The sequence below is a fragment of the Hemiscyllium ocellatum genome, chromosome 1, assembly GCF_020745735.1.
Source record: "Hemiscyllium ocellatum isolate sHemOce1 chromosome 1, sHemOce1.pat.X.cur, whole genome shotgun sequence".
NCBI classification, from domain to species: domain Eukaryota; kingdom Metazoa; phylum Chordata; class Chondrichthyes; order Orectolobiformes; family Hemiscylliidae; genus Hemiscyllium; species Hemiscyllium ocellatum.
The window spans coordinates 71,270,720-71,287,071 of NC_083401.1; the positions used below are offsets into that span (position 1 = coordinate 71,270,720).

The following is a 16,352-nucleotide window of genomic DNA, read 5'->3' on the forward strand; positions in this document are numbered from 1 at the left end:
TTTCAAGTATTTATATAATTCCTTTTTAAAGGTGATTAATGAACCTGTTTCCACCACTTTCCTTTGCAAATCCTAATTGCTCATTGCTCAAAAAGTACACTCTTCCTCATGGCCCTTCTGGATCTGTCTCCAGTCATTTTAAATCTCATGATCAACCTTTAGCCACTGGAAATAGTTTATCTTCATTGACTCTATCAGAACCATTCAGTATTTTAAACATCTATACCCTCTTCACCTTCTGTGCTCCAAGGAGAAAATCCTAGTTTCTCTAGTCTATCCACGTAAATGTAATCCATCATCACAGCAACCTTTCCAGTAAATCTCTCTTGCATCTTCACCAAAGTCAATGTGTCCTTCCTGATAGGTAATGCCGAGAATTAGACAGAATGCTACATGGAATTGTAAAGCATTACAATGTGGGAACAAGCCCTTCAGCCCATCATATCTGCACTGACCATCAAGCACCTATCTACTCTAATCCCAGTTCCCACCTGCTGCAGTTGTACGAGAGTTTTATAAAGGTTTATCACAACCTTTCTTTTACAAAGCACAAAGACAGCCAACACATAGTAACACCACAGCCTGCAAGTTCCCCTCCAAGCCATCATGACTAGGAACCACACAGTTGTTCCTTTATTATTGCCAGGTTACAGTCCAAGAAGGTCCTTCCTGACAGTAGATGATGAGCAGCAATTCAAGAGGGTTCACACCACCTTCTCAAAGACCACTTGGGATAAGCAACAAATGCTGGCCTTGCCAGTGACATGGAGGAGAAAGTGAGGTCTGCAGATGCCGGAGATCAGAGCTGAAAAATGTATTACTGGAAAAGTGCAGCAGGTCAGGCAGCATCCAAGGAGCAGGAGAATCGACGTTTTGGGCATACGCCCTTCTTTAGGAAGTCGGACTTATGCCCGAAACATCAATTCTCTTGTGCCTTAGATGCTACCTGACCTGCTGCACTCTTGCCAGTGACACTCATATCTAAGAAAATGATCAGAAATAGTTTGATAAAGTGGCATCCAATTTGTGCATCACCAGCTTCCACAAATTATAATGTGACAATGGCCAGATAATTTGGTTTTAATTAAGTTAATTGAGGGATCAGTAATATCCAGAGAACCTAAGGTTCTCAAAGATAAAGAGACACAAATCTCCAAATCTCAAAGTGTTACAAATGCAAAGTAGCACTGAAGGACATCGCTGAACCCATGTCAGCTCTCTGCAGAACAATCCAGTCAATCCCATTGACTCCAATAGATCCCAATAGCCTTGCAAGTTTATTTCATTCAGGTTTCCAACCAATTTCTTTTCAAATCATTCGACATCTCCACATCTATCACTATATAACTGTTATGTTATATCTACCACTCATCTGTTCATACTGCACCATAGAACACAGTAGATACCCTTCTTCTTTAAAGACTGCAATTTCCCCTCCCACGTGGTTGATGATGTCCTCCAGCTAATCTCATCCACTTCTCACACTTCCTCCCTCGAACCTCCAACCGCAACAAGGACAGAACCACCACCCCTCCCCCCACCCCCCCAGTCCACACCTTCCATATACAGCACATATACATACGGACCCCACCACCAGAGATATATTTCCCTCCCCACCCCTATCCACTTTCCGTAAAGACCGTTCCCTCCGTGACTACCTGGTCAGGTCCACACTTCCTAACTACCCATCCTCCCCTCCTGGCACCTTCCTCTGCCACCGCAGGAATTGTAAAACCTGCGCCCACACCTCCCCCCTCACCTCTTTCCTAGCCCCAAAGGAGCCTTGCACATCCATTAAAGTTTCACTTGCACTTCATTTATTACATTCATTGCTCCTTTACACTGGGGAGACTAGAAACCTATTCACAGAGCGCGTCAGAGAACATCGCCGGGATACCTGCATCACTGTCCCAATCAACCCCATTGCCCATGGCTGAATATTTCAACTCTCCCTCCCACTTTGCCAAGGACATGCAGGTCTTGGGCCTCCTCCATCACCACTCACTTCACACCTGGAGAAAGAACGCCTCATCTTCGGCCTTACCCTAGTTCCAACTTCCAGCTCAGCACCATCCTCATGACCTGTCCCATCTGTCAATCTTCCTTTCCACCTATCTGCTTCACCCTCCTCTCTCACCTATCACCTTTACCCCCATCTCCATTCACCTATTGCACTCTCAGCTACTTTCCTCCTCAGCCCCACCCCCCTCCCATTTATCTCTCCACCCCCAAGGCTCCCAGCCTCATTCCTAATGAAAGGTTTTTGCCTGAACTGTCGATTTTCCTGCTCCTCGGATGCTGCCTGACCTGCTGTGTTTTTCCAGCACCACTAAACTTGACTCTGATCTCCAGCATCTGCAGTACTTACTTTCACCTTGTTCATACTGCTTGCTGATCTACATCCTGTTGCAGTCAATTATTGTCATCTTTACTATATGGCATACCTCTAAGTTTGACATTATTGGCAAACTTTAAAATTTAACACTGTATTTAACCAACCAAGTGATTTATATGTACACACATATTGGTCCTTCCACTGAACCTCGGGAAACACCAATGATTAACATTCTCCAGTCTGACAAATAACCATTCTCCAACACTTCTGGGCCGTATGCCTTTTTCAAAAAAAAAAATCAAAGCTGGTAAATTACAGGAGCTTCAATTTTGTTAACTAGCATTTTATGTGTTTTTTTGCCACTTTCTTAAAATCTGCAAGTAATGTTTATTTCATTCTCGAGATCCAAAACACTATGCCAGAAATTGACATCACTGAAATGAAGAGTTGGCACAATAACATTCTGCATTCTACGGAAATGTACTAAAGTGCTAACCATTTTGTTTGTCAATCTGCTGCTTTCACAACTGATTAATGTTAAAATCTGAAAACATTTGCATAATACAAGAATTCAAATTTGTGCTTTTGCAGTCTGCTGTCCACTGGTCTTACTCAAATTTAATTAGGTCAATGAGCTGTTGAATGTTATTAGTGTTATATTCCCAATTTATTATATTGCTTACATTGCTCAATTGAAATAAAAACAATTTTCTGAGAGAAAATCAACTCTGAATTATTGGGGAGAGGTTGTAAAGTTTTCAACAAATTGATTTTCTCAACATTTATTTAGTACTGTGGACAGTTTTGGTCTCCTTACTTGAGAAAGGATGTACTGACACTGGAGGCGGTGCATAGGAAGTTCACGAGTTTGATTGCAGAATTGAGAGGGTTGTCTAATGAGGAGGTTGAGTAGATTGGGACTGTGTATATTAGAACTTAGAAGAATGAGGGGGGATCTTGCAGAAGCATGTAAAATTATGAAGGGAATAGACAAGATAGAAGAAGGGAGGTTGCTTCCATTGGATGTTGAACTAGAACTAGGGGGCTTACCCTCAAAATGAGGGGAAACAGATTTAGGACCCAGTTGAGGATGAAATTCTTCATCCAAAGGATTGTGAATCAGTGGAATTCCCTACCCAGTGAGGCTGTTGAAGCTACCTCATTGAGTGTTTTTAAGACAAAGATATAGATATATTTTTGACAGTAAAGGGATTGAGGGTTATGGTGAGTGGGCAGGTAAGTGAAGCTAAATCCACAAAAAGACCAGCCATGATCTTATTAAATGGTGGAGCAGGCTCAATGGGCCAGATGGCCTATACTTGCTCCTCGTTCTTATGTTTTTTTTGTTATTTATCTGACTCCTCAAAAGCAAAAATAGATGACTGCAATCAATCAGGAATATTTTAAGTTGGAAAACAAAGATATGTTGGCCATCTAAAATATGAACAGAAAACGCTGAACATACGTTATAGTTCTGACAGTAACTGTGAGGAAAGGAACATAATTAACATCTCAGGATCTGACAAAAAGTCAGCATTGATGCTGCCTGAAAATGTGTTTCTGGAAAAGCGCAGCAAGTCAGACGGCATCCAAGGAGCAGGAGAATCGACTTTTTGGGCATGAGCCCTTCATCAGGAATGAGAAAAGTGTGTCAAGCAGGCTAAGATAAAAGGTAGGGAGGAGGGACTTGGGGGAGGGGCGTTGGAAATGCGATAGGTGGAAGGAGGGTAAGGTGAGGGTGATAGGCCAGAGTGGGGGTGTGGGCGGAGAGGTCAGAAAGAAGTTTGCAGGTTAGGAAGGTGGTGCTGAGTTTGAGGGTTGGGACTGAGACAAGGTGGGGGGAGGGGAAATGAGGAAACTGGAGAAGTCTGAGTTCATCCCTTGTGGTTGGAGGGTTCCTAGGCGGAAGATCTCGGGCAACCGAATCAACACGGACATTTACTATAAACCGACCGACTCCCACAGCTACCTAGACTACACCTCCTCCCACCCTGCCCCCTGTAAAAATGCTATCCCATATTCCCAATTCCTTCGTCTCTGCCGCACTTGCTCCCAGGAGGACCAGTTCCAATACCGAACAACCCAGATGGCCTCCTTCTTCAAAGACCGCAATTTCCCCTCAGACGTGGTCGACGACGCTCTCCACCGCATCTCCTTCACTTCCTGCTCCTCCGCCCTTGAGCCCCGCCCCTCCAATCGCCACCAGGACAGAACCTCACATTCCTCACCTACCACCCCACCAACTCCATATATATCGTATCATCCATTGTCATTTCCGCCACCTCCAAACGGACCCCACCACCAGGGATATATTTCCCTCCCCTCCCCTATCAGCTATCCAAAAAGACCACTCCCTCCATGACTCCCTCGTCAGGTCCACTCCCCCCACCAACCCAACCTCCACTCCTTCCCCTGCAACCACAAGAAATGCAAAACTTGCACCTACCACCTCCCCCCTTACTTCCATATCTGCCACAAATTCACCTGCACCTCCACACACATCATTTACTGCATCCGCTGCACCCGATGTGGCCTCCTCTATATTGGTGAGACAGGCCGCCTACTTGCGGAACGTTTCAGAGAACACCTCTGGGACACCCGGACCAACCAGCCCAACCACTACATGGCTCAACACTTCAACTCCCCCTCCCACTCCACCAAGGACATGCAGGTCCTTGGACTCCTCCATCGCCAGACCATAGCAACACGAAGGGCTGGAGGAAGAGCGCCTCATCTTCCGCTCTCTTACATTGATGCTGCCTGACCTTGTCAGTTTAGTTGAACTCTACAACACTACGAATTGATGGATTGTAACTCAGATTGAGTTTTGGCAGCAAATGGTTTCAGGGAGTTTATCAATTTCTGAACTATCAGTACTAATAGGAAGCGCCAGCAATTCTAATCTCCAGTCTTCATTTTAAATTTCTAGTTAAAAGCCCCCACTTTCATCTTAAATGGAGGGAAAGTGGGTTCAGGTTTAGGCAGTGATCTGTACCACCCTTAACAGGCTTTGCATGCAAACTAATCATGGGGGAACATGGAAAACACGGGTGATTTACTGGTGGTGTTTAATAGATGAAAAAAAAACTACAGATGATTTGGTAATAGGGGAAAAAAATCATTTAGCTGCATGAAAGAGCACTTCTTGATATAATTTAAAAAAGAGAGACTGTGGGAGGGTATACTTGATTGACCAGACTCTTCCTGGCAATCCACACAAATGGCAGGGAAGGAGATTCGGGAAGGTCACAAGAAATTGTTGGGGAAAGATCTGGGCAGGGGAGAGCACAAAGCAATTTGAGAAAAACACATCTTTTTGCACAGCGAGTGATTAGGGTCTGGAAGGCATTGCCTACGAATGTGGTGAAGACTGGCTCAATTGAAGCGTTCAAAAGGTAATTCAACATTTATTTGAAAAGAAACAATGTGCAGGGTTAAGGATGAGAAGGCAAAGGAATTCGGAGAGCTGCTGCAGACACCACAGGCCAAATAGTCTCGTTCTGCACATTAACAATTCTGTGATTCTGAGAAATTGCTTTGTGGGAGAATTCTGCAAACAGAAGGAGGCTCCCAAGGTTACTAGGACCAGCTGCAAACCTGCTTGAGTTCGGAAAGCAATTGTGGTGTCCTCATTCAGGTCCCAGTTAAAGTGTAATCAGGGTATTATTGATTTACTGGGACCATGATTGGCATAATGTTAAGAGGCACTGATTGTGTCAAGTGCCTCTTGCTCCTTCTGAATTTTGCAGGCTAAATAAGCAAAAGGCAGAAAGGGTTTCATTACGAGAGGGAAAACAATCTGCTTGTCTCTCTGGTTAGAGATGGGAGGGTAAAGTTAAAATCAAAAGAAGGAAAAAAACAAGATAAAACTATCTCTGATTTGTCAGCTTGCACAGGATTCTAATATCCTTTCCAGGTTGCCATCTCCCTCATCACCACACACCTATTTTGAAAATGTTCCTGCTTGAGTCTCCATTATTTCTGTGTCAGTTTGCAAATTAGATCATTTTGCTGTCAAAGCTCTGATTATCTTTATTTTTAATCAGGCTGGACTTCCAGCCACTTCATGTTTTATAGAAATCAGTGCCACTGGAGGTAAAGAGTCCATCAATTCCTATATATCTTAGAGTGAGAAAGGAAAGGAAATTAAGTTTTAAAACTGCAAGGTTGTCATGCTGCATTATATTACCCAAAACTTTGATAACAGAATGATACACTCGAGTAGAATTAATTGTGGGGAGACTGGGTAGTATAGCCATCATGTTACTGGACTAGTAACCCAGTGATCTCTGGGACAGAAAGTTCAAATCCTGCCACAACACCATGTAGAATGTAAATTCAACTTTCTAAAAATTCTCTCATAATAATGATGATCATGAAGCTACCATTCATCGTCATAAATGCCCAATTAATTCACTGATGTCATTTAGAGAAGCCAATCTGCCATCCTGAGTTGGTCTGACCTATGTATGACATCAGATTGACAACAATGTGGATGGCAGTTAATTACTGTTTGAGATGACCCAACAAGCCACTCAAGGCAGTGAATGCTGACCTAACCAGTGACATCCACATCTCATGAAAAGACTGCATTAATGCCAGGTCCACATAACCCTGGGGGTCTTCAAGGCAGGTAGATTAGCAGCCACATAGTGAGTCACATGTCACAATTTCACAGTAGTTGGTTCTAGAGACAGACAGTGGCCGAGAACCCTCTTTGGAAAGCAGATGTCATTCCAAGCTCTGTTCAGCTGGACGTAGATGCTGAGACCACAAGATAATTGAAAAAAACACTATTTCACAGCAGCAGCAGATCGTGTGAGTCTCTGCCAGCTTTGCTAGACAAACTCTGAACGACTGGAGAGAGAGACTGGAGGGGTTTTACTCCATCATGACTGCTGTGATGTCTCAGGGCTTTATATTAATGTCCATCTTCAGGGAAAGAGTGACCATTGCACACAACATCAGATGGAGCAAGCAACTGGGTGTATTCAGGCCCTGACCAGTAAGATCAGTCTGCCAGTATTAATAAGATAGACAAAGGTTCCATTTGGCCATTCAGGACCTTACTGATAGAGAGAAAGGTGCTCTTCAACTCTTGGGTAGCAGGAAGTATGGGTGGATCATAAATGGGAAGTCAGAGAAAGGGGACATGAAATGGGAATTAGGCTCAAAATGTCTCCATTCATCACTCCAACTCGGCTAACCCCTGTTAATGTCCCATGCAGACCTGGCAATGATGATTACAGCTACAACACCCTGGCCATAGCACGGCCCACAGTTCCAATCTATAAGTCATAGAGACCAGATATCCAAACCCAATCTACTCCCACCTGCAAGCACCCAGCCCATATCCCCCCCAAAACCTTCCTATTCATATACCCATCCAAATGCCTCTTAATTGTTGCAATTGTACCAGCCTCCACTACTTCCTCTAGTGGCTCATCCTATGCACATTTGAAAAAGTTGCCCCTTAGGTCTCTTCTATTTCTTTCCCCTCTCACCCTAAACCTATGCCCTCTAGTTCTGGACTCCCCAAACCCAGGGAAAAGACTTTGTCTATTTACCCTATCCTTGCCCTTCATAACTTTGTAAACCTCTATAAGGTCACCCCTCAGCCTCCAATGCTCCAGGGAAAACAGCCCCAGCCTGGTCAGCCTCTCCCTGTAGCTCAAATCCTCCAACCCTGGCAACATCCTTGTAAATCTTTTCTGAACTCTTTCAAGTTTCACAACGTCTTTCTGATAGGAAGGAGACCAGAATTGCATGCAATATTCCATCAGTGACCTAACCAATGTTATGTACAGCCACAACATGACCTCCCAACTCCTGTACTCAATACTCTGACCAATAAAGGAAAGCATATTAAATATCTTCTTCACTATTCTATCTACCTGTGACTCCACTTTCAAGGAGTTATAAACCTGCACTCCAAGGTCTCTTTGTTTGGCAACACTCATTAGGACCTTTCTATTAAGTATATAAGTCCTGCTAAGATTTGCTTTCCCAAAAAGCAGCACCTCACATTTATCTGTATTAAACTCCATCTGCCCATTGGCCCATCTGGTCCAGATCTTGTTGTAATCTGAGGTAACCCTTTTCGCTGTCCACTTCACCTCCAACTTTGGTGTTATCTGCAAGCTTACTAATTACACCTCTTATGCTCACATCCAAATCATTTATGTAAATGACAAAAAGTAGAGGACGCACCACCGATCCTTGTGGCACTCCACTGGTCACAGGCCTCCAGTCTGAAAAACAACCCTCCACCACCACCCTCTGTCTTCTACCTTTGAGCCAGTTCTGTATCCAAATGGCTAATTCTCCCTGCATTCCGTGAGATCTAACCTTGCTAATCAGTCTCCCATGGGAAACCTTGTCGAACACCTTACTGAAGTTCATATAGATCACATCTACTGCTCTGCCTTCATCAATCCTCTGTGTTATTTCTTCAAAAATCTCAATCAAGTTTGTGAGAAACGATTTCCCATGCACAAAGCCATGTTGATTATCCCTAATCAGTCCTTGCCTTTCCAAATACATGTACATCCTGTCTCTCAGGATTCCCTCCAGCAACTTGTCTACCACCGACGTCAGGCTCACTGGTCTATAGTTCCCTGGCTTGTCCTTACCACCCTTCTTAAACAGTGGCACCACGTTAGCCAACCTCCTGTCTTCTGGCACCTCACCTGTGACTATCGATGATACAAATTTCTCAGCAAGAGGCCCAGCAATCACTTCTCTAGCTTCCCACAGAGTTCTAGGGTACACCTGATCAGGTCCTGGGGATTTATCCACCTTTATGCATTTCAAGACATCCAACACTTCCTCCTCTGTAATTTGGACATTTTGCAAGGTGTCACCATATATTTCCTACAGTCTATATCTTCCATATCCTTTTCCACAGTAAATACTGATGCAAAACACTCGTTTAGTACCTCCCCCATTTTCTGTGGCTCCACACAAAGGCCACCTTGCCGATCTTTAGGGGGCCCTATTTTCTCCCTAGTTACCCTTTTGTCCTTAATGTATTTGTCAAAACCGTTTGGATTCTCCTTAATTCTATTTGACAAAGCTATCTCATGTCCCCTTTTTGCCCTCCTGATTTCCCTCTTAAGTTTGCTCCTAATGCCTTTATACTCTTCTAAGGATTCACTCGATCTATCCTGTCTATACCTTACATATGCTTCCTTCTTTTTCTTAACCAAACCCTCAATTTCTTTAGTCATCCAGCATTCCCTATACCTACCAACCTTTCCTTTCACCCTGACAGGTAAATACTTTCTCTGGATTCTCGTTATCTCATTTCTGAAGGCTTTCCATTTTCTAACAGTCCCTTTCCTATTTTCCAACTGTCCCTTTACCTGCGAACATCTGCCCCCAATCCAAGGAATGCAGACTGGGACAGATAGGGCAAACAAATTGTTCAGCCATTCACTGTCCCATTTGTCTAGCTCACTCTTGAAGAATCATCTTGGAGTGTGAAGGTAACCCCTATCTTCTTTCATCTATTGCAAGTGATCTTCTTAATTTACTTCCCTTGTCGCCTCTCACCTCACCTTCCATAATAATTGCAAACAGCTCATGAACACCTTAGTCACCAATACTGAAACCATCTGACCATCTTCTTTGCCAATTCCCTACCTTCCACTCACCCACCAGGACAAACTTTCCCTAAATCTCCTCTCTGTCCTATCTCCTTTGTTATATCTTTCTCCAACTTTGCTGCTATCTTCTCTCATGCCCTTGTTATGAAGATGTGGGTGTACCTTTTAAGAGAGTTCAAGCAGCAGAACTCCCGGACACAGCACCAAGTGTCCTCAATAAGACAACAATGTAATAGTGGGTCGAACAACTCGATTAGTTCGTTGTCTAAAGATAAATACACAAATTTGAATTCGGCCAATCAGTTTAAAGTATACCCCAAAAAGATACCAATTTCCAATCAAGTTTGAATTGAATATGTTGACAATCTTAAAGCCAATGACACCATCCAATGCTGTGGAGTATAAGACTGGGGATAAATTGAACAGTTGAAAGGAGAACTGCCAAGTCCTAGCATGTAACAGACTGCTTGAAACCTTTTCATCAGAAACCAGGGATGCAGAAATTCCTCAAGGAGAAAAGAAGACACAGGAAGACCCAAAGGCACAAACCTACAACTGTCTGGTTCTGAGATAAGAAGTGTTGTATTGTAAATCTTAATTGGTAGTTTTATTGCACTAGTATATAGCAAGTATAGGCAATGCAAAAGCATCATTTTCAGTTCCTTTGGTTCAAGCAAACACATGGTGAAATCTCCAGTCTATCAACAATCAATAGAAATGCATTTATTATCTTCGAGTATGATTGCTACCACGGACCTCAACCTCAACTTCCATCTTTTTCCTTCCCTATCAACCCCAAACATATTTGTGAAAAGTGTTTGGTTCCCACTCTTTAAGTCAGATTTCAGTTATGGCAGTTACACCAAAACACCCACACAGCAACTTTGTCCTTTCTGCTTATCACATTTTGTCTTGTAATAAACCTCACACTAACACACCTTAACCTCTTTCGTTTAGTGAATTTTTGTTCTTCCTACCCTTGTCTTTATTCTGTTACTACTCTTTTCTCCTGGTTTTCAATGCATTTTATCTGCCTGCTGTTGTGTCCTGGTGACCTGCCCACAATTAAATTCAGTTTAAAACCCATCCTGCACTCAGTAACCTCCGCGAGATAACATTAGCCCCAAATCTTGTGCAGATGCAATCTCTCTGTCTTCAACAGTTTTTGTTTCTTGCTCCAGGACTGTTACTGAGTATATATTTATGATCAAGCCTTGAAATATTGCACAGGATGATCTCAATGCATATATGCACAAACAATAAGTTAAGATAGGCTTGTCTCTTGGCCCAGGATCATTTTTCAAGAAAACTTCAGGAATGTACATAAGAAAAATAACAATACTTACAACCATACCATTTAGGGACACCCAACAATCAGGGGGAAAGTCCTGAAGTAATGGAACTAGAAACTGGAGACAACCGTCCCAATGGCATAACAGAAGCATCATTCCAATGAGATTAAATATTCTCACCACTGCACTGGCAAAATCATATGTCATATGAAAAATCTGAAAAGAAAACAGGAAAAAAAATTGGCTTTAGTATATAGTTTCAATAGTAAATCTTTTGTCACTGATATTCTTATGAATATCAAATAAGACATTCTGTGCTTTCAGATTACAGATGTGGTATAGCTATGATTGAACCGATACTGTACCAAATGGTATCACACTGTCAACAATCAGAACTGCAGGTTGGCATTGCAAATGTTCAACCAAAAGAAAAAAGTAGAACAATAATTAATTCAATAAGTCTGTTGAGCAACAATTGCTCAACCTGTGCCCAGTGACCTAGCCTTCATTTTGTAAATAAATTTTACTTTCCAGAATACAACAATAATATTCACATTTAGGAATAGAAATTCATCTATCTCCAATTATAATTAACTGCAAATCGTCAATGAGGAATTGCTTATTTAGCCAGCCACATTTTCCGAAACTTCTGATCATGTATTAATAGAAATGAAAACAGGTTCAGCTGTTTTGTGACAATCACACATCATTGTTTTCATTATTGTTCTGTCAAAAAAGATAGGATTTTGGTGGAATGATGGAAGAAAGTATCACATGTTACCCAGCTCACAATTTCAAAGTCAAAAACAGAAATGAATAATGCACCTTCAAAGTTTCATTGGCCCAAAGGTCATGTTAATAATTAAAATTAGTTGGTAGTTAATATACAGACTATTCAGCAAGGAGCCAGTATCTAAATCACATTGTTGTGTTTTGTGGCAGTTGGGTCATCCACCTTTCGGAGGTGTGAGAAGGATGATCTTAAGCTCATCAAATGGATGACTTTGCACAAATGCTTTTCATTGAATTTCCTAAGTTCCACTGTACTCTGTACTCTGTGAGCTTTATGGTACTATAAAGAGAGAATTCTCAAGCGTGAATGAATATCACACAATCAATGCTAAATTTTTATCCAATACTTGACTGACTCAATTTGCTTCATTGACAGTACAAATTTGTTCAATTTTATTGCTAGATTTTTATTAGAAATACTGTCAGGGAAGACAGACATGTAATTCTCAAGCATCAGTCGAGGGAGCCTTGAACATCTGTGGGATGTGGAAAATTTTCAACAGTGATCTTGGAGCCGGTGGCAGAAAAGAATGCTAATTTTACTCAGTGAGTTCTGTTGCCAAGTCTATCTCACCGCTAATCAGTGAAACTAAAAGCTCAACACATTGTCTTCTAAATGTCGGATACATTTTTGCATCAGCAAAAGCTAACAATTCAACACTAACAACAAAACAGTTAAAGCAGCTAAGGATGTCCGGTCACATCTCTGAGTTGATTCTAAAGTAATTGCCAAGCTGTGAAGACTGGACATTTTCAAGACTTCTGCAAACAGGTTGTCAAAGCACCCAATTTATGTGCAGAGTAATCGGTCTTCCAAATCCTGGCTTTGTGGTAAATATTTCAAAACTCATGATCTGCATTTTATGGGCCACTCCACCCATGGCTGAGGCAACAGGCATGTGGGAGCCATACAGTTGGCTACTGAGGCATGATCATCATTCCACCACCAACCAATCCCCTTCCCATCCCCACTCTATCATCTCAAGTATTTTGGGCAGTTCAGAAGATATCAGCTGGGTTACCACATCCAATCGCCCTCAATGTGTGACCCAACTGAGGCTCACAAGTAGATAATCAATGTTCAATGAAGGGCTTCATCGCACTACCACTTTACTTTAACAGACAGGAGAAGTGGTCTATGCCCAATTGTAGGTTTAACTCTACAGGTTGTGATACAGTGAATTATAGGTATCCAGGGGAGGCCCCCTTCCTTGTTGCAATATGTGAATCTGAGGATCTCCCTCCCCACAAGTTTGCCACTCTGTGCCCATCCTCCCTCCCTACAACGTACAACATGTGTTTTATTTAGCCTACAACCAGCTTGCTGGGACTTCTCAGCCTGGCTTCAGCAAGATCTCAATATCTGGGCAATCACTGAACACCATTTTGTAGGACTACAGCAGAACCAGCAGTGGCCACCACCATGATTTAACACTATAGATGGCTGTAGCATCCCTTATCTGATAGTCCAGCACAGGGCCATCCTCCTGGCGATCGATGAAAGTCCTGCCTCACATGAATTAAAGACCTGTCACCCAAACTATTAAAGTTGAGCAAGATGGAAGGTTGAGGCCCTTGTTATCCAAAGGCGATGTTGGGATGCAAAGAGACTATCCTCAGCATGAATGGACTGCAGCGGTTCAAGAAGGCAGCTCAACATCACCTTCTCAAGGGCAATTAGAGATGGACAACAGCTGGCCAGCCATTGATACTCACGTCCCATGACAAAATTAGAAATAATCCAGCCCTATATTTCAATATCAGAATCCTCCATTGAAGTGCAACAGCATTAGATAGTGGGATAATTTTTATTTTTCAATTTAAAGACTATCCCTATTCCCACATCACTTACCACTTGCAATTAATACAAGGTGCTGGGAGGTCAGACACCTTGAAATTACACTGTGCAAAAATTAGCCTATTAAGACAGTTGAAAAAAATGAATTAACTTATCTGCAGAGGTCATACAGCAGTTCATAACTGATGAAGTACTTCTGAAATGCAGCACTTACTTTTATTTGTGTGAGCAAATACAAGATCCAAAATTTATCACAAGAAATCCCCAGAAACACGAAGTAAGATGAATGGATTATGAATCTGTTTTTGGCAATTCCATTTCATGAAGTAATGCTGGTTAGGAGTACTCCCTGCTGATTACTAAATGACACTGTGGGATCTTTTTTGTCCACTTGAGGAATGGGAGATGGTTTTAATCAAATTCTAATCCACATACATCACTTCCAACAACATTATTTCCATATGTACTAAACTGAAAGACCAACCACAATTATTTTCTCAAATTCTAAAATGATCATTAAACCAAACAAATGCCATTCAAGATCAAGACTAACCACTGAAGAAAACACACACTATTATTACATTCCTGTGTACTGTAATACCACTGTCTACACTTTAACATTAGCCCACTTAAACATGAAAGCTCCTCATATTCATTTCAGCTCTGGAGCATATAGTTAATGGTGAATTCTATCTCCTTGAATACTAAATGTTCAAGGAGATAAAAATAAATAATCATGAACAGTAATCAGATGCACCTGTCATGAAAGTTACTCACCCAAATAATCCTTAAACCTCACTCTTGTATTGCCACTCCCTCACTGCAACATCCAGTAGGTGTATCCTCACTCTCTAAAGATTAGTGCACCAAGCATTTCACTAGCTTCGCACTTCAAAATATTTATTTTAGAAACTAATTTCAATATCTCTGAATTTCAATTACTAGTAGGAAAGTTGTCATCATTTACAAAAAATGAACCAGCGACAAGAAATTAATAATATCATGTTGTCCACTTCTGTTGTCTTCTTACAAATGACATTTATCAAAACTGAGTAATCACCACATCATTGGGATCAAGTCCCTCCCCTACCATTTGTTAACTGTGTCAGGTTTTCAATCCTGGTTTCTTAATATTCAGGTTTGTCCTGATATGGCCCAATAACAACTTTCTCCATGCATTTTTACTCTTCTGAATTAATTCTCTTGCTTCTTCAGAGTACCCTTCAGAGTTCCTACATTTGTTGCATCCCTCTATTCTATGATGTACTTTGATATCATGACCTCAATATAAATTTCAAGTCAATACACAAATATGACTTCAATCCAACCAAGAGCAAAGAATCATTACTTTCTGCCCTAAAAATGTAAATCCAACAAAAATGGATAATAACATTATCAATTATTACATCAAGTTTAACATTCATTTGACATCATTTTATTACAATGCAATGTGTTATTGCATTATGCATAACTGAACAAAATTATAATTTCACATTAGATTGATTTCCATTCAATAGTGTAAAACTGTCGTAAACCAAACAGCTAAAGATCATGCGAATCTTTTGATTTTTATCTTAATGATCTTTGACAATCACTCTTGAAAATATTTTTGTCATTTTTGGTCCCATGTTCTTTTATGTTTATACTTTATCATTGAATTCATTGATAACAGAAGCATGACAAGATATATGGCATGAAGGATGGCTTTCAGCTAATCATGATGTAAAATTCAAAACTTGTAAAACTGATCATCAGCACTACATCATATCCACAAATCTTTGGTGACATTAATTTACTCCACCATTATTCATCATCATTCAACTCAAACTCTGAGAATCACAGAACGGTTACATTACAGAAGACATAATTTTGACATGTCCTGTCAATGCTGGATCTGTGCAATAACTACTCAGCTAGTCCCACTCCCCATATTTTCCTTGTAGCCTTGCAATTACTTTCTCTTCAGATAATTACCCAATTCAAAACAAAATAGACCAACTTATGGTGCAGGTTACTAGGTCAGATCTGATAACCATGACAGAAGCATGGGAACTAAATATTCAGGGGTATGTGATAATTTGAAAGGATAGACAGGAATGAAAGGACAGTGCCGTCACTTTGCTGGTATACAGGATGTAATAGGTATGACAGCAAGAACTTGGTCTTGAATCAGAGATCTAAACTTCACATGAGTGGAGGTAAGAAATAAAAAGGGAAAGAAGACTCTGGTAGGAATCGAGTGTAGACCCTCAACAGTAAGTATATGGCAGAACAGAACATAAATCAGGAATATCAACGAGGTAATGAAACAAAGGCAGTCCATTAATTTTGAATGATTTTAATCTTCATGCAGATTGGGATTGATTAGCAGAGAAAACCTTGAGGAAGAATTCATATAGTACATTTGAGACAGTTTCCTACAGCAACATGTTGTGGATCCAATCAAGGATCCCAGGCTATTTTGGATCTGCTAATATGTAATGAGGGCAGATTTAACAAATGCTATCAGAGTAAAAGATCCTCTGGGA

General features: G+C 41.3%; 1 protein-coding gene across 1 annotated transcript in view; it reads right to left on the bottom strand.

Annotated features, from left to right (window-relative positions):
- The window catches only part of LOC132818799 (potassium/sodium hyperpolarization-activated cyclic nucleotide-gated channel 1-like), a 270,979-nt gene that overhangs the window by 160,215 nt on the left and 94,412 nt on the right, over positions 1-16,352 (bottom strand). The window contains exon 3 of the mRNA XM_060829894.1: positions 11,289-11,450. Coding sequence (XP_060685877.1) covers positions 11,289-11,450 — 162 coding nt within the window. The remainder of the gene's footprint in view (positions 1-11,288; positions 11,451-16,352) is intronic.